Source organism: Manis javanica, chromosome 7, assembly GCF_040802235.1.
Source record: "Manis javanica isolate MJ-LG chromosome 7, MJ_LKY, whole genome shotgun sequence".
Classification (NCBI taxonomy): Eukaryota; Metazoa; Chordata; class Mammalia; order Pholidota; family Manidae; genus Manis; species Manis javanica.
This window is the reverse complement of record NC_133162.1, coordinates 89248479-89269762: the sequence shown is the minus strand read 5'-3', so window position 1 is coordinate 89269762 and position 21284 is coordinate 89248479. Positions and strand designations below refer to the sequence as shown.

At 40.7% G+C, this 21284-nt stretch overlaps 1 protein-coding gene across 5 annotated transcripts in view; it reads right to left on the bottom strand.

Moving 5' to 3' along the window:
- Nucleotides 1-21284, bottom strand: part of PCNX2 (pecanex 2) — a 402596-nt gene that overhangs the window by 238678 nt on the left and 142634 nt on the right. For all 5 annotated transcript variants that reach the window (XM_037017074.2, XM_037017075.2, XM_037017071.2 and 2 more), the window contains 3 exons: nt 16271-16442; nt 9008-9118; nt 7775-7866 (listed from right to left, as the gene is read on the bottom strand). In XM_037017074.2, coding sequence (XP_036872969.1) covers nt 7775-7866; nt 9008-9118; nt 16271-16442 — 375 coding nt within the window. The remainder of the gene's footprint in view (nt 1-7774; nt 7867-9007; nt 9119-16270; nt 16443-21284) is intronic.

The following is a 21284-nucleotide window of genomic DNA, read 5'->3' as shown; positions in this document are numbered from 1 at the left end:
TGATTGCTGCATTCTTAGTGTAAATTCCTAGGAGTGGAATTCCTGGATCAAATGGTAAGTCTATTTTGAGCATTTTGAGGAACCTCCATACTACTTTCCACAATAGTTGAACTAATTTACATTCCCACCAGCAGTGTAGGAGAGTTCCCCTTTCTCCGCAACCTCACCAACATTTGTTGTTGTTTGACTTTTGGATGGTAGCCATCCTTACTGGTGTGAGATGATATCTCATTGTGGTTTTAATTTGCATTTCTCTGATAACCAGTGATGTGGAGCATCTTTTCATGTGTCTGTTGGCCATGTGAAATTCTTCTTTTGTGAACTGTCTGTTCAGCTCCTGTGCCTACTTTTTAATTGAATTGTTTGCTTTCTGTTCGTTGAGCTGCATGAGCTCTTTATATATTTTGGATGTCAAGCCTTTATCGAATCTGTCATTTACGATTATATTCTCCCATACTGTAGGGTACCTTTTGTTCTAATGATGGTGTCCTTTGCTGTACTGAAGCTTTTCAGCTTGATGTAGTCCCACTAGTTCATTTTTGCTTTTGATTTCCTTGCCCGGGGAGTTATGTTTATGAAGAAGTCACTAATGTTTATGTCCGAGAGAGTTTTGCCTATGTTTTTTTCTAAGAGTTTTATGGTTTCATGACTTACATTCAGGTCTTTGATCCATTTCGAATTAACTTCTGTGTATGGGGTTAGGCAGTGATCCAGTTTCATTCTCTTACATATAGCTGTCCAGTTTTGCCAGCACCATCTGTTGAAGAGACTGTCACTTCCCCATGTATGTCCATGGCTCCTTTATCATATACTAATTGGCCAAATATGTTTGGGTTAATGTCTGGAGTCTCTAATCTATTCCACTGGTCTGTGGCTCTGTTCTTGTGCCAGTACCAAATTGTCCTGATAACTGTGGCTTTGTTGTAGAGCTTCAGGTTGGGGAGTGAATCCCCCCCACTTTATTCTTCCTTCTCAGGATTGCTTTGGCTTTTCGGGGTCTTTGGTGTTTCCATATGAATTTTTGAACTATTTGTTCCAGCTCATTGAAGAATGCTGTTGGTAATTTGATAGGGATTGCATCAAATCTGTATATTGCTTTGGGCAGGATGGCCATTTTGACAATATTAATTCTTCCCGGTCAAGAGCACGGGATGAGTTTCCATTTGTTAGTGTCCTCTTTAATTTCTCTTAAGAGTGTCTTATAGTTTTCAGGGTATAGGTCTTTCACTTCTTTGGTTAGGTTTATTCCTAGGTATTTTATTCTTTTTGATGCAATTGTGAATGGAATAGTTTTCCTGATTTCTCTTTCTATTGGTTCATTGTTAGTGTATAGGAAAGCCACTGATTTCTGTGTGTTAATTTTGTATCCTGCAACTTTGCTGAATTCCGGTATCAGTTCTAGTAGTTTTGGAGTGAAATCTTTAGGGTTTTTTATGTACAATATCATATCATCTGCAAATAGTGACAGTTTAACTTCTGCTTTACCAATCCGGATTCCTTGTATTTCTTTGTTTTGTCTAATTTCAATGGCTAGGATCTTCAGTACTACGTTGAATAACAGTGGGGAGAGTGGGCATCCCTGTCTTGTTCCCGATCTCAGAGGAAAAGCTTTCATCTTCTCGCTGTTCAGTATGATGTTAGCTGTGAGTTTATCATATATGGCCTTTATTATGCTGAGTTACTTGCCATCTATACCCATTTTGCTGAGAGTTTTTATCATGAATGGATGTTGAATTTTGTCAAATGCTTTTTCAGCATCTATGGAGATGATAATGTGGTTTTTGTCCTTCTTTTTGTTGATGTGGTGGATGATGTTGATGGATTTTCGAATGTTGTACCATCCTTGCATCCCTGGGATGAATCCCACTTGGTCATGGTGTATTATCCTTTTGATATATTTTTGAATTTGGTTTGCTAATATTTTATTGAGTATTTTTGAAATTATGTTCATCAGGGATATTGGTCTGTAATTTCATTTTTTTGTGGTGTCTTTGACAGGTTTTGGTATTAGGGTGATGTTGGCTTCATAGAATGAGTTTAGGAGTATTCCCTCCTCTTTTATTTCTTGGAAAACTTTAAGGAGAATGGGTATTATGTCTTCTCTGTATGTCTGATAATATTCTGAGGTAAATCTATCTGGCCCAGGGGTTTTGTTCCTGGGTAGTTTTTTTATTACTGCTTCAATTTCTTTGCTGGTAATGGGTTTAATTAACTTTTGTGTTTCTTCCTTGGTCAGTCTTGGGAGGTTGTATTTTTCTAGGAAGTTGTCCATTTCTTCTAGGTTTTCCAGCTTGTTAGCATAAAAGTTTTCATAGTAGTCTTTAATAATTCTTTGTATTTCTATGGAGTCCATAGTGATTTTTCCATTTTTGTTTCTGATTCTGTTGATGTGTGTTGATTCTCTTTTTCTCTTAATAAGTTTGGCTAGTGTCTTATGTATTTTGTTTATTTTCTCAAAGAACCAGCTCTTGGTTTCATTGATTTTTTCTGTTGTTTTATTCTTCTCAATTTTATTTCTTCTCTGATTTTTATTATGTCCCTCCTTCTGCTGACTTTAGGCCTCATTTGTTCTTCTTTTTCCAGTTTCAATAATTGTGATGTTAGAGTATTCATTTGGGATTGTTCTTCCTTCTTCAAGTGTGCCTGGATCGCTATATACTTTCCTCTTAAGACTGCTTTTCCTGTGTCCCACAGAAGTTGGGGCTTTGTGCTGTTGTTGTCACTTGTTTCCAAATATTCCTTGATCTCTATTTTGATTTGTTCGTTGATTCATTGGTTATTTAGGAGCATGTTGTTAAGCCTCCATGTGTTTGTGAGCCTTTTTGTTTTCTTTGTACAATTTATTTCTAGTTTTATAACTTTGTGGTCTGAAAAGTTGGTTGGTAGAATTTCAATCTTTTTTAATTTACTGAGGCTCTTTTTGTGGCCTAGTATGTGGTCTATTCTGGAAAATGTCTCATGTCCACTTGAGAAGAATGTGTATCCTGTTGCATTTGGATGTAGAGTTCTACAGATGTCTATTAGGTCCATCTGTTCTAGTGTGTTGTTCAGTGCCTCCATGTCCTTACTTACTTTCTGTCCGGTGGATCTATCCTATGGGGTGAGTGGTGTTTTGAAGTCTCCTAAAATGAATGCATTGCATTCTATTTCCTCCTTTAGTTTTGTTAGTATTAGTTTCACATATGGTGGTGCTCCTGTGTTGGGTGCATGTATATTTATAATGGTTATATCTTCTTGTTGGACTGAGCCCTTTATCATTATGTAATGTCCTTCTTTATCTCTTGTCACTTTCTTTGTTTTGAAGTCTATTTTGTCCGATACTAGTACTGCAACACCTGCTTGTTTTCTCCCTGTTGTTTACAGGAAATATCTTTTTCCATCCTCTGACTTTTGTTGTGTGCACGTCTTTGGGTTTGAGTCTCTTGTAAGCAGCATAGAGATAGATCTTGCTTTTTTATCCATTCTGTTACTCTGTGTCTTTTGAATGGTTCATTCAGTCCATTTACATTTAGGGTGACTATTGGAATATATGTACTTATTGCCATTGCAGCTTTAGTTTCATGGTTACCAAAGGTTCAAGGTTAGCTTCTTTAGTATCTTACTCTCTAACTTAACTCACTTATTGAGCTGTTATAAACACTGTCTGGTGATTCTTTATTTCTCTCCCTTCTTTTTCCTCCTCCTCCATTCTTTATATGTTGATTGTTTTATTCTGTGCTCTTTTGTGTTTCCTTTAACTTCTTTTGTGGGTAGTTGATTTTATTTTTTGCCTTTAGTTAGTATTTGGTTGGTCTGCTTTCTTTGCTGTGATTTAATTTTCTCTGGTGACATCTGTTTAGTCTTAGGAGTGCCCACATCTAGAGCAGTCCCTCTAAGATACCCTGTAGAGGTGGTTTGTGGGAGGCAAATTCCCTCAACTTTTGCTTGTCTGGGAATTGTTTAATCCCTCCTTCATATTTAAATGATAATCGTGCTGGATACATTATCCTTGGTTCAAGGCCCTTCTGTTTCATTGCATTAAATGTATCATGCCATTCTCTTCTGGCCTGTAATGTTTCTGTTGAGAAGTTTGATGATAGCCTGATGGGTTTTCCTTTGTAGATTACCTTTTTCCTCTCTCTAGTTGCCTTTAAAATTCTGTTCTTGTCCTTGATTTTTGCCATTTTAATTATTATATGTCTTGTTGTTGTCCTCCGTGGGTCCCTTCTGTTGGGAGTTCAGTGTACTTCCATGGTCTGTTCGATTATTTCCTCTCCCAGTTTGGGGAAGTTTTCAGCAATTATTTCTTCAAAGACACTTTCTATCCCTTTTTCTCTCTCTTCTTCTTCTGGCACCCCTATAATGCAGATATTGTTCCTTTTGGATTGGTCACACCGTTCTCTTAATATTGTTTCATTCCTGGAGATCCTTTTATCTCTCTGTGTGTTATCTTCTATGTGTTCCTGTTCTCTACTTTCCATTCCACCAATGGCCTCTTGCATCTCATCCTTTCTGCTTATAAATCCTTCCAGAGATTGTTTCACTTCCGTAATCTCCCTCCGGACGTCATCCTGTATCTCTTGTATATTTCTCTGCAGCTCCATCAGCATGGTTATGACTTTACTTTGAATTCTTTTTCAGGAAGACTGGTTAGGTCTATCTCTTTCTCAGGGGGTGACTCTGTGATTTTGGTTTGTATCAAAGTCTTCTGCCTTTTCATGGTGATAGAAATAGTTTGCAGAGCTGGCACGTGTGACAGCTGGGAGAACGTCCCTTCTTGCTGGTTTGTGGCCTCCCTCTCTTGGGATAACAGCGACCTCTAGCGGCTTGTGCTGGGCAGCTGCACGTAGATGGGGCTTCTGATTCTTGTCCGGCTGCATGGAGTTAAGCTCTGTGGTTACTGTGGGCGTGTCTGGCCTCAGGCTGCTGCTCCAATATGGCGGAGCCGCATCACAGGGGAAATGGCTGGGAGGTTGTTTATCTCCGTGAGGGGCCTCCAAGCTGCACTGCTGCCCAGGGAGTCAGGGCGCCCATAGTTCTCCGGGATTCCCAGCTGCTGGGCTAAGTGTCCCGGGTCGCTTCTGTCCAGCTGTGGGGTCACTGTCCCTTTAAGACTTTCAAAAAGCACTCACTTTTCTTTGTCCCTGGGGCGCCGGCTGTGGGGACCCGCTCACAGGTCTTACTGTCCTGCTTCCCTAGTTTCCAGCACCCCACACCCGCACTCTGTGTCTGTGCTCTGGTCTGGATGGCTGGGGCTGGGTGTTTAGCAGTCCTGGGCTCCCTCTCCCTCCCCGCTCCGACTCCTCTCCTCCCACCGGGAGCTGGGGTGAGGGGCACTCGGGTCCCTCCAGGCCACGGCTTGTATCTTACCCCCTTCGCATGGCGCTGGGTTCTCGCAGGTGTGGATGTAGTCTGGCTGTTGTCCTGTGTCTTCTGGTCTTTTAGGAAGAGTTGTATTTGTTGTACTTTCAAAAATATATATGGTTTTGGGAGGAGATTTCCACTGCTCTACTCATGCTGCCATCTTGGCTCCACCATGTTATTTGCTTTTTATTTAAACATATTTAAAGTGGGTCTCTTGTAAACAACATATACCTAGGTCTTGTTCTTTGATCCTCTCCAACAATTTCGGTATTTCAATTTGTGAACAGTTGGCCCTTGAACAACACAGGTTTGAACTGTGCAGGTCAACTTATACATGGATTTTTTCAATAAATATACTGAAAAATTTTTTGAGGTTTGTGATAATTTGAAAAAAGTTTATTTTCTCTAGCTTTATTTTAAGAATATAGTATATAATACATATAACATACAAAATCTGTGTTAATTGACTGTTTATATTTAAGGCTTCCAGTCAAAAGTAGGCAATTTGTTGTTAAGTTTTAGAGGAGTCAAAAGTTATATACAGATTTTCAACTGTGTGGGTTTGCCCCTCCCATCCATTGTGGCATTCATGGCTCAACTGTATTAGCCCATTGATGGGTACAGTGGCTATTGGCATAGTTGGATTAATATCTGCCACATGTTACTGTTTTTTTATTCATTGCCCTTGTTCTTTGTTCCTATTTTTGGCTTCCACTCTTTTTTTGCCTTTATGGTTTTAATTGACTTTATATGATCATTTGCTCTCCTTTCTGGACATATCAAAATATCAGTTATACTTCTTTTTTTTAAACGTTTTTAGTGGTTGCTTTAGAGTTTACAATATATAATTACAATTCAAATCCACTTTCAAAGTGACACTATACCACTTCTTGAGTAGTGCAAGAACTTTATAATGACAAAACATTTCTAATATCATTGTCATTCACTTTATATGTATATAAACACACCTACTCAAGATAAATAAAACATATATTTACACTACTATCTGTAACACAAATGCTTACAGATGTTTTATTCAAATTTTTAAGAACTGGAATAACCACAAAGATACTACCCAACAATAAGAAGAAACAAATTACTGATACATGCAACAACATGGTGGGATCTCAAATCATTATACTAAGTGAAAGAAGTCAAAGTCTAAAAGCAACATATTGCATAATTCCATTTATATGAAAACACTGGAACAAAACAGCTACAGAGGTTCCTGCAAGTAAAGGCTTGTGAACCAAAAATTTTGGGGGCAGCTGTGTTACCAAAAGGCAGTAGAATGAGGTCCTCAGAAGTGCAGGACTCAGAAAATACCTAAATCCAAGTGCTTTTCTTGAATGAAATTCTTGGGGCACTGTGACAGAATTAACAGGTGTATTTCAAAAGAACACTGGAAACACTAATTATATATATATTCTCTAAGTCCTTACACTTCTGAGAGGACTCTTTCTACTGCCTTTTAGTAAGATGGCTGTCCCCAAAATTTTGGTGTTACAAGCCTTTACTTGCAGACTTTGTATATTGCTCTGTTGTATTCCAGCATTAGTTTAGATATTTATTTTTCATACATTTTTTAAAAGCTTGGATTTGGGGGATATAAATTCACTTCTTCAGCTATTCCTTTTTACTTATTTATCTACATATTTTTATCCATATTTCCAAATAACATGGTCATTTTGTTATTTCTTGATTTTTTCAAATTTTAGAGATTATTTGCTGACTTTCTAATATGGGAAACAGGGTTCAGACCACCCTAATGTTCATCTCCCACAAACACCCCACACACACACTCCACCTTCCCCATTCTTCCCATATAGATGCAACTATTATTCAGATCATCATAAATATAAAATACTATTCACAGCTGAGCCATGCATGTATAATAGTTATATTTTTTATGTACTTTTTGTTTTTCTAAAGCTAATGCTTATCTTCTTTTTTAATCATTTCATGCTTCTCTTGCTGCCAGTCTAACTTTCAATTTTCTCCATCTGGAAATGTCTATAGTCCATATGTTTTCTAGATTTTAAAATTTTGTTGCTGTCATAGCCTCTGCCCATATAATTTAATGTAATTTTATCCTTTTACTTTCTTTTGAGTGGTATTTCAGAAAAAAAAGTGAAGGCAAACATACAGGTCCTATTTCCCACCATGTTACAGAGAGGCCCCTCAAGAGTCATTAACCATGCCAGAGTGACACCTGTAGAGGAGGTCAGGCCAGGAAGGCTTTGGGTTCCATGGAAAATCAGGCATCTTACTGTGCCTTCTAACACTGCTGAGGCCTCACCTGCCAGGCCCTGCTACTCCTGATATGCTCAGATACCATTTCTTTTGTAACTGGAAGAAAATATCTTTTTACTTAAACCATCAGTTGATTTAATGAATGCGAGAAGGGGGAAGACTCTGTGCTCACACCTACCTTCACTGCGATGAAGCAGAACATGTGGAGCACGGCTGCAGCTGTGGCACTCCGGGCCACGCAGTAAACAGCTGATGTCATCCCAGAAACGGCTGGAAATAAAAACATCAACAGTTCATTTCTGGGTGAGCAAGTCTCACAGTCAATACATGTTGTAACAAAGAGAAGGTGGTCACTTTCAGAGACAAAATGACCACCAAAGGGGCAACAAATAATCTACAGGATCAGTCAAAAAGCTCTGGATGACTTAGTGTAAGACAGAGGCTGACCATTTAACCAAAAATTCAGGTGGAAAGCATTTAGAAAGGACCTTTGATGCCAGTGTTAGATAAGAGACTGCGTGAACAGGTCAGTGTGGAGGTAGGGAGACCTTGCTTACAGATGAAAGATGCTGGCCAAGAGGAAGATCACGGACAGCAACTTCAACAGAACAAAGGGGAGAAAGGCGGATACGGAGACAGACAGAGATGGAAACCAAGTCAGAGATGGAGATGGACAGAGATATAGAGAGGAAAAGAGGAAGACAGAGAGGGAAGGAGTGAGAAGGAGAAAGGTAGAACTGTGTGTGTGTGTGTGTGTATGTGTGTGTGTGTGTGTGTGTGTGTAATATGTTAACAGTAACCGATCACCCACTATGCTCTAGTTCTTTATGTACATGATTTAATTCAATCCTTACAGCAACCCTATGATATCAGCCCATTTATTTCCATTTAGAAAAGAGTAAGCTTTAAAGTTAAGCAATCTGAATAGCCTCCAGGTAAGCATTAGGTCAGGTCTTGCCCACTCTGGTCTGAGCCAAAACTGCCAGCCGCAGGACAGCCATAGCGATGCTTCAGACACAGGATGACACTCAAAGCTAGCATTCACACACTCCCAGACTGACTCATACATGACATGCTCTAGGACACTTGTACACACTTATATCCACTCACACACATTCACACAGCTTTTCCAAAGAATAGTTAGGAGGGCCCCAAACTGATTCTCAGGCTCAGAGACTGCTCCTCCCTGTTTCTTTGCTTGTGTCTTTAACAACATGGTGTACTGCTTTCAGTTTGGCTGAATGAATCTAGATGGGCCCACCATTAACCTGACTGACCCAAACTGAAGCAGTTTACCTCTCTGGATAAAGAAAGCCTAACTGTGCAGGCTGGCATTCCATGCCCAAGGCTAGTTAGCCCTTATCAAAACTTTAGACTCTTTTACAGGAAGAATGGAATGTCAGTGACTTACCAGAACCTCCAAAAAACAACATGTCAATTTGTTCCAAAAGATAAATGCAGAAAGTGTTAATCTGTGGGAAGAGCCCAAGGAGGGATATTGCAGGAAAGCAATATAAAAACACTGAAAGAGAACAGGCGTAATTAATGTAAATGCAGGGTAACAGTGGCCAAGATTCCTGCTGCAGTCTTGCTCCCTCCCCTCCCAGCTCCCCAGACCCACCCCACCCAGGTCCGGGTAGCAAATCTGGAGGGATAAAAGTCAAGTTTGGTGGGAAATAGGCCTGTGGAAGGAGCTCTCCCTTGGGGAGAGGTACAGGGCTGACCAGATACCCCAGGACAGGAAGTGCAAGCAAGTGGTCTTGTTTCCAAGAGCAGTCCTGGACTTGGGAGATGTGCAGGTAGGAGGAGGGGTCTGGTAGGCCACTGGAGACCCAGCATTCAGTTAGAATTGCAGAGTCACAGATGAGCCAGATGTAATGGTGATTAACCAGGAACCACCACACACTGACTCTCATGTGGACCCCTTCACCTGGGGATTGAAGGCTGTGCTGCCTCCCCAAACCCTCGCCATCCAACCGAATAAAACACCCATACACTATGATTCAGTGTGTCACAGAGATCATTTGTCAGAGGAAATAAAATGTGGTAGAGCTGCATTTTATAGAAACTTCTCTATCATTCTCTCTTTCACTTCTATTTAAGGTGGGTTTCATAGAAACACAGAAGCTCCTCCCATTGGTTATATTATAATATATCTGTCTTCCTTTCTGTCTCAGTTTATTGGATTGATGTTAATGAAGCCTGATACTAGTAAACCTTAAAAAAGCTAAGGAAATTTTATTTGAAATGCAGTATGCCAAAACATTGGAACTATACCCTAACACCAGCCATCAACCACAGTGATCAATGGGAGTCAGGATGATAGGGGAGGGCATTTCTGCTATTTCTGAAAAGTCATAAATGCAAACTTTCCATAGAGAAATTTTAGGAATAAGAGTATTTGTATGTCCCATCCATTCTGCTAATAAAGAATTTAAAGTAAGCATGGGACAATCCCCTCTGCCCCCTGTCCCTGCAATACCAAGGGAACTGTTCCAACTCTCTTGAGACTGGGGCCTTATTTTGATACACATGTTGATCTTGTAATGTTTTCTGTAGCAAGATTTTAATTATATTGTAAGAAGCTAGAGCATCTGTAACACATTTCTCAAAGTAGGCAAAAAGATACAAATATTGCTCTGCTAGACATACCTACATAAGACACATTTTCTTTTTTCGTGTTTTTGTGAATGGAACTCAGATATATGAAAGGAAAGGCATAGATAAATAAAGGAAAGGAAAGATATAAGAAATGAATAAAAATGTAATTATAGACCTTATGAGTATCAAAATTTTAATCCATATAATTTCATGCAAATTGTCTAGTATTTAATCTCAACTTTGAGACTGAAAACCCAGCAAGAAGACCACATGTTACGCTATTTTCTTCACGGCCAGGATGGGGCAGAAGGAGGGGGCAATGAGATTTCACTAGTTCACCTTCTCAAGTGCCTATGTGTGCGACAACACTGGGAATGAAGAGCTGCAGCGGGAAGTATGGGTGCGAAATATAAGACGCAGTCAGATATTGGCAACTGTCCAGCAGTACATAGGTAAATAAGTATTCTCTATATGAAATGCCCTGGGCAATGAAACCAAAACTAAGAAGAGAATGGGAACACCGTGAATGAGCACCTGAGGGAAACACGATGGTAAGAGACACTGGGAAGTCCTGCCTGAAGGTGTCTGGGCTGTGTGTACAGAACTGGAACCTAATGAAACCACAGAAGAAGAACAGCAGTCCATAGGGAGCCCAGGATCTAGATCTTCCAGGACACATTAGAGGATGAAATCTGTAGGCTTTAAAATTAAAACCAGGAAGGTAGAAGGAAGCAAGGTGGTGAACTGTCAGGCTGCATGCAGTTCATGTGAATGAAAAAGCAGCCAAATGCTTATTGCATTCACAGGACACCTAGAAAATTATATTTGAAGTTGCTGAAATTGTGTCCTTTTTCCAAAAGTAACAAATAAGTCTCTGTAGTTGTTGGCAATTTTCCCTGCACACAAGATTTTTTTTCTCTGTAGCACTGAGAAGAAGGTCTATAATTTTCTCTTACTTCATTCCTACTACTCATTTTCCCTAATAATTACCATAAAGGCAGAAACTTCTGAGAAAAGAGTCCCATTTCTCTTCAAGCAAAATTTATAAATAATTTATATTATAACTTGCTTATTTCTTTTGTTACAGGTAAATAATAATATTCACTGCTATATTTTCAGATTTGGAGTGAAAACATATAGAATTAAATTACATGGACATAAAACGAAAGCTACAGAGTTGATGTAAATGTATGCATGGTGTGTCTCTGACATGCCATGTCTGTGTATTAACTAGCTGCCCTGACACAAGTCTTTATAAGGCATAGAAATGTGAGGTCTTGGTGTGCAGACAGTAGGTATGTTCCAGTAATTGGTTACAAAACCTCCAATTACCTCCAAGGGTTACATTATTGCTCCTGCATTATTGTAGAGAAGGGGAAATGACCCATGCAGTGCATGGAACGCTTCCCCAACCAATGGCCATCTCATCTTGCCTGGACTCTTCCCATGTCAGGGAACTCCTTGCTTCCCCAGGGAGCCCATGCTATTGCTGGACAGCTCTAACCCAGACCATATTACAGGCCTTTCACGCACTGAGCTGTGATTCACCTACCATCTGCTGGGACCTGTTATGATACACCAACAGAGAACAAATCCTTCCCGCTTCGACCTGACAGCGTTTTATCAATCTGCAGCCACTGTGTGTTCTGCAAGCACCCCAAGCATTTCTTCTCCAGGCTGGACATCCCATTCTTCTGCCTTGTCTCCAGACTGGTGCAGCCCACGTGGCTAGGTTCCTCAGAGTGCATTCTATCTTGGCTATTGCTCTTCGAAATATGGTACCAAGAAGGGACAACCTCTTGGTTTTCTCATCCACAGGACAATTATAAAGCCAGACTCACTCCGAGGCTTTTGTTGACATTATACAAATGGAGAGTATTAAAAATACCAGCCCAGAGGTCACCAGTCTCTGACTGAGCACAGGAAGTGAATACTGACTAAGAAGGCCTTGTACCTACCCCTGAAAATAAAAATAAGGAACTTTTCCCTCTAATGAAAGAGAAGTACATACTATGATATTCTGAATATATACAAGAGATCACAAAAGGAAATTATGCAGGAATATTATTCCATATTTCTATTTCCTTAATTTACCCCCAGCCCATGAAAGCAACTAGTCCCTGACACTGACCTCATCCTCTCCTTGTGCCCATTTCAGCCCCCAACTTTCTTGCCTCCTGTCACTGTACATTCTTCCTTTTTTATATTGTTCTATCATCTGACTTCCTCTTGACCTTTGAGATGATTCTCTCTTTGAATTAAAGGAGCTTCTCTACTGTAGCCACCTGCCCAATTCCTACCTGGCTCACCTTCACTGGCTTGCACTCAGCCCTCTGCCCTGGGAGGCGGAGTGAGGCATCAGCTCTGCCTGCCCACAGCAGACACCAGGCTTGCTCACTCCTTTCCCATTCCTCATCCTCTGTCACCTCCTGCCCTATGATAGGTTGATGGTATTGAGCAGAAACCAGGAGCAGCAGTGGTAACAGAATATCACCAAGAAGGTATAACTCTAGGAAATATTTCACCTTCCCAGGCACCATTCAGAACAGGACCCCTTTTACCATTTGCACAGTATGAGAGGCACAATCAAATCTTTGTCCACATGATGATAAACAATGTCACAAATACATAGTTCTTGTTTCTCTGTTTTACTTAAATGCTCCTTGTTGAATGGGCTGAATTGCATCCCTCCAAAACATGTTGAAATCCTAACCCCCAGTACCTGTAAATGTGACCTTCTTTGCACATAGGGTCTTTGAGCTTTATCAAATCATGGTAAGGTCATGAGGGTGTGCCCTAATCTAATGACTCACATCCTAATAAAAAGGAAATTTGGACACAGAGACAGACACTCACAGAGGGAAGATGATGTGAAGAGACCCAGGGAGAAGATGGCCATTGACAAGCCCAGGAGAGAGGCATGGGACAGGCCTTCCCTCATGCCCTGAGAGCTTTTAGACTTCTGGCTTCCAGAACCAGGAGACAATTAATTTCTATTGTCCTAAGCCACCCACTGGTGGTACTTGGCTATGGCAACTGCAGGAAACTAATATTCTCCTTTTCCTTCCCAGTAACTTTTTGTCTTCTAATTTTTTCCTTCTCTCCTTGCTAGGCTCTGAACCTGAAAATGGAAGCAGCTCTATGTCCCTTGGGTCCCTTGGAAACTGCAGGACAGAAGGCAAAGAAGTTCCACAAAGAAGAATAAATGACTTTGAATTGACCTTGTTTTCCTCACAAAGTCAGAAAAACAGTATTGTATGAGCTTCTATCATCTTCCTCTTTCCCAACTGCTCAAAATAAATGCTCTAAATTTGCTCCACAATCTTTTCCTGCTCAGTGCAAATCAGTATGTTTAACACATGCATTCCTTGGGGATTGCTATTGTTCTATTTTTCAATTCTTCTTTACCCCAGAAGTCATTTAGACAGCTTGCTGGATTACTTACCGCTATTTTTACTTGTCACTGTTGAGAAGCAGACAAAAATGTGCATTAAAAGCAGCTTTAATGAGGGAAAGGGAATTCCAGTGAAAAACAAAAGAAATGACATATTCCCTGCCCTCTTGACTCCCCAATGGAACTGATTTGAAAAATAAAATAAATGAGAATATACATAGCCAGTAGCTTATTCTAGAACAGGGGTTTTTGCTAAAAGTAAAATTGTTGGCTTTTACCAAGTACATTAAGGTCTTACTCTTTGAATCCTGTTAACATTTCACATTCTAATGCTATGGGTAAGCTTGCTATGCCAAGATAACTACATTTATTTAATAGCACGGGCTTTTTTACAGTAGTAAATTAAAGAAAAACAAGAATGAGGGACACACCCACGTACAGAAAAACAACTTCTGAATGGGATATGTCATGTTTTTCTTCCCCTAAATCTCTTTGTACAAGTCATCTTCCAAAGGTGCTTACTCTCAAGGCTGAGTTCAACAGTCCAAAATGACTTTGAGGTTTCCCTGATTTATGAAGGGGCAGTATTCCTAAAGTTCACCTATACATTAGTTTCTTCAGTACCTAAAGCATACTTTGTGCTCATTAGTTCATCCATTCAGCAAATGTTTTTTAGTGCTGTATGTACCAGCCACTGTGCTGGGTGCTGGGGACTCAGCTGTTAAGAGTGAAGACAAGGGGCTGCCATTAAAGCAGATTATGAAAAATGGGTTTAGTGCTATGAAAAGTGTGGGTTGTAAGAAGATAGAAGACAAAACCGAATTTTGGGGAACTGAGCCATTAATAACAAGCACAGTCGAGGGGTCAGGGAGGCAGCAGAACAATGGGCACAGGAGGAGATGAGGAAGGGCCATGGGAGCTGGGGCTGCAAGGCCACCCGTCCTTGGGATCTGCGATCATGGGACCCCATCACCTCCAACTGGTGCTCAAGATGGCCATGAGGTGCACAACAATGCGAGAGGGAAAGGCAATATTTTGACATCAATGTCTCTTAGACATCTTCCAAAACCCCTTTATGCCCTCTCCACCTCTGCTCCTCAGGCCTCCTGTGCCCTCAAGCTCTGATGTTTGCAAAAGAAGGTGGCAGCTGTGGATGGTACTCCAAACTGTGTGAGCCATGACTTGGCAACTCTGCTCAACTCTGACTTCATCATTGCAGCTAATCTCTGGAGGAAGATAAGTGAGCTAATGTCTGAGAAGGTAAAGGTGACTGAAAGTCTTGTTTTGGTTGGGGGTGGTGGCAGGGAGTTTCCAACTAACAGAACTTCAGGTAATATAAAAAATTCAAGTGAAAAGTGTCAGGTAGGGTAGAAACAAATATTCTTGGGCAAGAGGCACAAAATGGGAGTCTAATCATGGAAACCATATCTGTTTTCTTCCAACATGCTTCTGTTTCCTATTTGAGCTCAGAGATTCTTTGAAACATGGTACTTAACCCTTTGAAGCTACTCAGCTCCTCACATGATGCAATGGAAAGAGAGGTGTTGAAGTTTCCAACAAAGGTGGGCTGTGGTGGCTGAATATTGGGGGAGGGAACAGTTTGTTATCAGTAGAGCAGGAAGAGGAACAGGGAGATGGTAGTTGGGAGTTCAGAAGGAGTGTCAATGGGTGGAATGTCTACCATAGTTTTCCCCTGTAAGAAGCACAAAGATATGCTGTATCTGGAGGCCCTCCCCAGACCCACCAGATAGATTCAGGGAGCTGTCATGGGGCCCAAGAATGACATGGCACCTATGGTTTTGAGAAGCTCCTCTTGGGTAAGATTTTTAGCTGGCCAGAATCAGATGCAAGAGGTAAAGCAAAGACATCCAGGGGTGTCTTTGGTACCTACCCTTTATCCACATATTTGTTCGATGTGGTTGTAGCTAATCGTAAGTTAGCATGTGTGTAAACCTCTTGGAGCACAAGAATTCTCAGCATGTTGGAAGTCAAAACTTCAGAGCTGCAGGCCAACACTGGGCTGGCCATGGCATAAGGATAATGATAGCTGCAGGCACTGTTTTGTGTGTTTCAAAATACTAACTTGCTTAAAACTTACAATTACTTTTAAGCGGTACTATTTTTGTCCCCATTTATTGAATTTTGCTCAAGGTCACACACTAGTGAGGCGGCAGAGCTAGAATTCAAACAGCCCGCCATCTGGCCCCAGAGCCAGGGCTCCAAACCATTGCAATATGCAGGACACTGGTTTAAATGGAGAATTTTACATCAAACACTGCCTAGACCTTAAGGTGAGCAAAGGGTCCCAGTGAAAGCCTGGGTGACTGGCATATCCAGGACAGAGCCACATCCATCCCAGCGTTACCAGAATGTCTGTGCCATGGGGAAGGGCTGTGGTTGCCGCCACCCCAGGGAGCCCCACTGATAGCCCACCAGGCACCACAGAGACATCTTCAGATATTATGGCACTGCAACTTCTTGGTCATGGACATCAAAACCCCTTAGAATGATTCCTTTGTCGGGTGCGCCTTGGGGCTGCAGCTCTCAAACAGTCCTCTGAAAGTGCACAAGCCCTAAAAGGAACGTGCATCCAAGGATCCAGTACAGCGGTTTCCAAATAGGGATTCAAGCATATCCTCCCTCCTCTGTATTCCTCCCACGATCCCCAAATTAACTCACCTATTAAGAGGTCCCTAGCCGTTTGGAGGCACCCTGTAGAGAAGAGCTTCAGGCCATAGAAAGTATATGTGGGAGGGTGCCTAGCTTTGGCCCCGGTATCAAGAAGCAAAATAAGGCCACAGAGGACACAAAAATAGATTGGTCTGCTATATGTTATGATTTGGTTGTATCCCTAGAAAACAAACACAATTTCTGAATGGCACCTTTAATTTTGATTAACTGACAAAAGCCTCATACTCAATAGTTTATACCATATCATACAACTCATACTACATAACACATTCTCTCCTTCCCTTGCCACAGCTGATACACACAAAACACCAGCACAATAAAAAATTGATGCTTAAACTCTGTCAATTAAGAATGAAAATATCAACAAATATGTTATGCCTCTCAGACTCAACAAAATTTACCTGAAATTTAATTACCATGCTAGGATACAGTCTAGGTCTAATTCAATGCTTCCCCAACAGTGAAACTACATTTGTATAGTTAATTTCAAGCACAAAACTAATATAAAACATTATTTTCTCTACATTGTCAACCTTGAGCTCTACTCCTAATAACAATCAGAATTGTAAGTTGTGGGCATCAATTTCCTTTTGTCTTACAAAGCAGATAATACAGTGCAAAGATTGCATAAAATATCTCAGGGTAACAGTGGAATAATCCAATTTTTAAAATTCACTATTATATTCTTTTTCCTCTGAGGAAGACAAAAACTTAAGAGATCTCATCTTAACACTCAAAATAAGTAGAAACATTTTTTATATTTCCCCTTAAATGGACAGAAAAGTTAAAGAAAAAGAAAAATGGCAACTTTCCAAGGATAAAGGCCAGTGAAGAATTTACATCACATAAATAAATGCACAATTCATAAGGTTCAGAAAACCAACAAAAATGAATTAAGGAGGGCAATATTCTTTGCAATTCATCAAGTACTTTGAGTATAAAAAGTAAAGATTAAAGTGATACAGCTTCGGATGTGAATTTTTAAAGTCACTCACTGACTTGAACATGTTATATTTAGAAATGTAATTTAAATTGCCACTGCTTCTATAATAGAAATAGTCCTATTCTGAGACCATCTTTTAATAGGAAGGAAAACACAAGCTGTCCATGGGGGCTGGCTATGTTTGGCCCTGAGTCCAGGCTCAGTCTTGAAGAAATATTTGCAGTCTTAAGAAATTTCCTTTTGAATCCAATTAGGTCATAGATTAATGGGTATGGGAATACTTTTTCTGCATTAAAAAAAATTAAAACTAAAGTCTAAGTTAAATCTTAATGCATTTCTTATCAAGTGAATAGAAAAATAAATTGGCTGGTATAGATATCCATTTAGTATATAAATACACAAATATATGAGACATTTCTTCAAAGTGACACTGTTTAGGAAAAATACAGTTAAACAGCTACCTCCCTCTTCCTCTGATTCTTCCTTTTACTAAAAGGTGAAAAGTACATTTTCTAGGAATTGGAAGTTTTTGGCCTTGAACAAGTTTGTGATATTATCTTGGATCTGTCAAGTTAACCTTTATTTATTGAGCATGGAAATGCTTTCTTTGTATTTGTAATTTATGAGACAAAATTTAAGGCTCCCTTACAAAGAGCCTGCTCTCTCCATCATGCTCACACGTCACTTCCCATTCGACGCTAAACCATTCCAGCATATTGTTAATGCACAGCATAAAAGTTACTTTTATTTTCTTTGATTCCTAAGAACATATACTGATAAAATTTCCCTGCCCTCCAGTTCCTTCTTTCACATAGGAATCAATCACCAAAACCCCCAAGGATTGATTCTTTCAACAGAAAAATTCCTCGCACTCCCCCAGGTGAAGTCTGATCACAACGTTTTAAAGCCTATCAACTACTTCCCATGCTTCTTTCAACCTTAAATTACATTGGGGAATGCTCCCAACTTCAGGTGTGGGGCATCTCGGAGGCTGTTTCACAGAAGCTGGTCTCTGTGCACATTTGGGTTTCCCACCAGCCCTACCTACTTACACCATTTCACCGCCCATGCTCTGATGGCAAACAGTGAGAGAGTAGAGGAGCAAACCTACTAGAATGGCTGGGACCCCAACCTGTGGAGATGGTGGTGCCTGACGCTAAGGCACAAGGACTTAATTATCCTCTTATCAAAAGAGTGGGCTGGGTGCTCCTCTCTCTGAGGTCACCCACACTTTCTAAGTGTGTAACCTTTTAATCTTAAACTCTTTCTCTCCAACCTTTCAGGGCACTCCTCTCTCTCTGAGGTCGCCTGCACTTTCTCTCTAAGTAACTTGAAATAAAACTTTTACTCTGCTTCAAAAAAAAAAAAAAAGAGATAAAGTGGGCTGGTCAAATGCTGCAAACTGGTTTACCTAACTAACTAAATAAAAGGTATTTATTTTAAGGCAGATGAGCACCTGAGAGAACCTTAGAGGGCCCAGAGGCTGCAATGAAGCTCAGCCTCGGAGTGACTGAACCAGGGCTGTCAATTTCTGCTTCCTGGATCTGCAGGGCAGAAGACAGTACCTCGCACTAGAGAGTGTGTACACGGTCCAGTCCAGCCACATTCAGCCATTTGGGATGTTTGAGAGCAGACGTGGGGCAGCCACAGCAATGCCATCTAACATGTACACAGCCAACCCTTCCCATGCCCAGGTGCTGTTCCACCTACTTTAAATGTGTTTATGAGGCCAATTCTCAGTACACTTGAAGAAGTACACTTTATTCTCATTTGCCAAAAGCAAGCTGAGGTGTATGTTTTATGTCTTAATTTTTCACAAAATTCAGAAGTTTTACCCAGGCTTCCCCAACAGAAAGCAGTGGGGCAGAGCAAGGATTTGGACCTGGCCACTGGCTGCCTCATGCCAGCTCCCAACAAAACTAGGCAGACAACTGCGTGTGGCACTCGATCCTTCCAGGCCCAGGGATTTGACCTGACTTTGAGACACGGACCATGGGCTTAGACAGAATAGGGTGAGGGCAAGGCAGGGTATTTACAGTCAGAGCAATGTAACTACATGCAAGGAAACCCCCTACCAAAACTCTGTGTTAAACATTAAGCTCTAGAATCATTCTTCAGTGAGATCAGTTAATATTTCCCAGATAAAGAAGAGTAGTAAATGTTTTTATTATGCTAATTATTTGTAATCATGTGTAAGATTCACTTTAGCATGCTAAAAGGCCCAGGTCTCTGTGCTGTCTTTCCTTCTTCAGATCTGATGAGGTGATTTTGCAAACTGGGCAACTAATTTAGCAGGCAGACCCAGCTGTAAAGAAAATAGTAAAAGGCAGGAAGGATTCCACCTTAAAGATAAGATTGTATTTTAACACCCAGGAAGTCAAAAGTAAGATTCTTAACTTACTCTTTAACAAACAGACAATAACTCAGCCCACCTTGGGGTCTGGGCAGGCAGCTTTGTTGGATATGCTCCCAGACCAAGACACTGGTATCCCAGGGAGAAATCAGAGAAGTAAATTTCTTTTGTTAAGTTAATTTTTAATATTCAGGGACCACTTAATAAGTCCACACCCCTAAGCCTTTATCTGGTCCCCCAAAATCCTCAACTGCCTATAAAACCCCAAAAAATGCAGCACCATGGGCTCTCTTGTCCCCTCCTGGCATAAGCCAGGAGCTCTGTCCTCTCACTGTATCTCTCAATAAAAGCCTCTGCCTTGACTTTCCTACCTTGGGTGTTTGCTAAGTTCATTCTTCGACTCCGCAAACAAGAACCCTGGCATCAACTTCACTAAATTTCATTCATAACCATCATTCTTCAAACACATAATGTGAACGCTACTCATATGGCCCCAATAGAGAGGATGGGGAAGCATTGGCAACAGCCTTGGGGTGTCGATTTCTCCTAAAAAGCCTCCACCAGGTGGCAAGGCTCTTATCTGGAGAGGGTGTAAAAGTAACCGCATGCTCTGTCCAGGGCCCTATGACAGTGCTTGCCCACACTGAGCTCTCATCACTGTAACAAAGGTTTGTTGTTTTTATAGTTTCTCATCATATGCAGATTCATTTGCTTAAATAAATATTGTTTCTTGGTGCCTGTTGATGAGTTCCTTTTTACTTTAGCTTTCACAGTTCACCTATGTAGAGTCATGCTGAACATTTTTAACTGTACATTCCAGTTCCCCTTGTATGTGGTGCAAAAGGAGAACTGCCGGGGGCAGCACCCTCTGCCTACAGAAAGCAGAAGCCCAGTCAAACACTAGCCAGCAAGTACTTTATGACTCATCCAGGGTGTTCATAAGGAAATCCCAGCCTGTTAGAGAGAGCAGCATAGGACAAGCAGAAACCGAGGAGCTGAATAATTCCTGACAGTTGACTAAGATGTACTTCAGAATAAATATGGTATGAATTTGCTAAGTACTTTAAAAATTGAAAAGACATAGGCAAAGGAGTTTCTATAGGCTTCACTTTAATTTAATTAAGTTTATAATTTAATTCCACAGAATAATTTATTTTAGGTCCAAGTTCCTAACTTTGAGGTCTGTGGACTTTGATGTAATGAGTAAATGCAGGGGTCCCAACCCGGGGCAGTGAAATGGACATCAGAGTATCCCTCAGAGCGACATCCAGGGAGCTGTCCACTAGGCTACTACCTGTTTCACAGATTTTCCCACTTCCTCAGCATTTCCCTTGATGGCAGTGGAAGACATGGCAGAGGGTACTGACCTACATTCTGCCTCTATTTAATGGTAGAAGTCTAGCAAATGCAAATTAAAAGCAGGGAGTTGGAATGGCTCATGTTTTAAAGAATACCTTTATTGAACAAAGTAAATACACAAGCAAATAGATAAATATTATTGAACTTATAATCAAGATCCACTAAACTAAGCTGGCCTTCTTACCTCTAGGTTTGAGGACTGAGAAATTATTCTGTCATTCAACATCATTCCTTTGATACACACTACCGTAACCAGGTGATCAAGACCAACATCAACGATGGTCAGTCATGTTCATAGCATGGGGCAGAAATGGCTCTTTACCTCTGTGGTCTTCCTCCCCAAAATC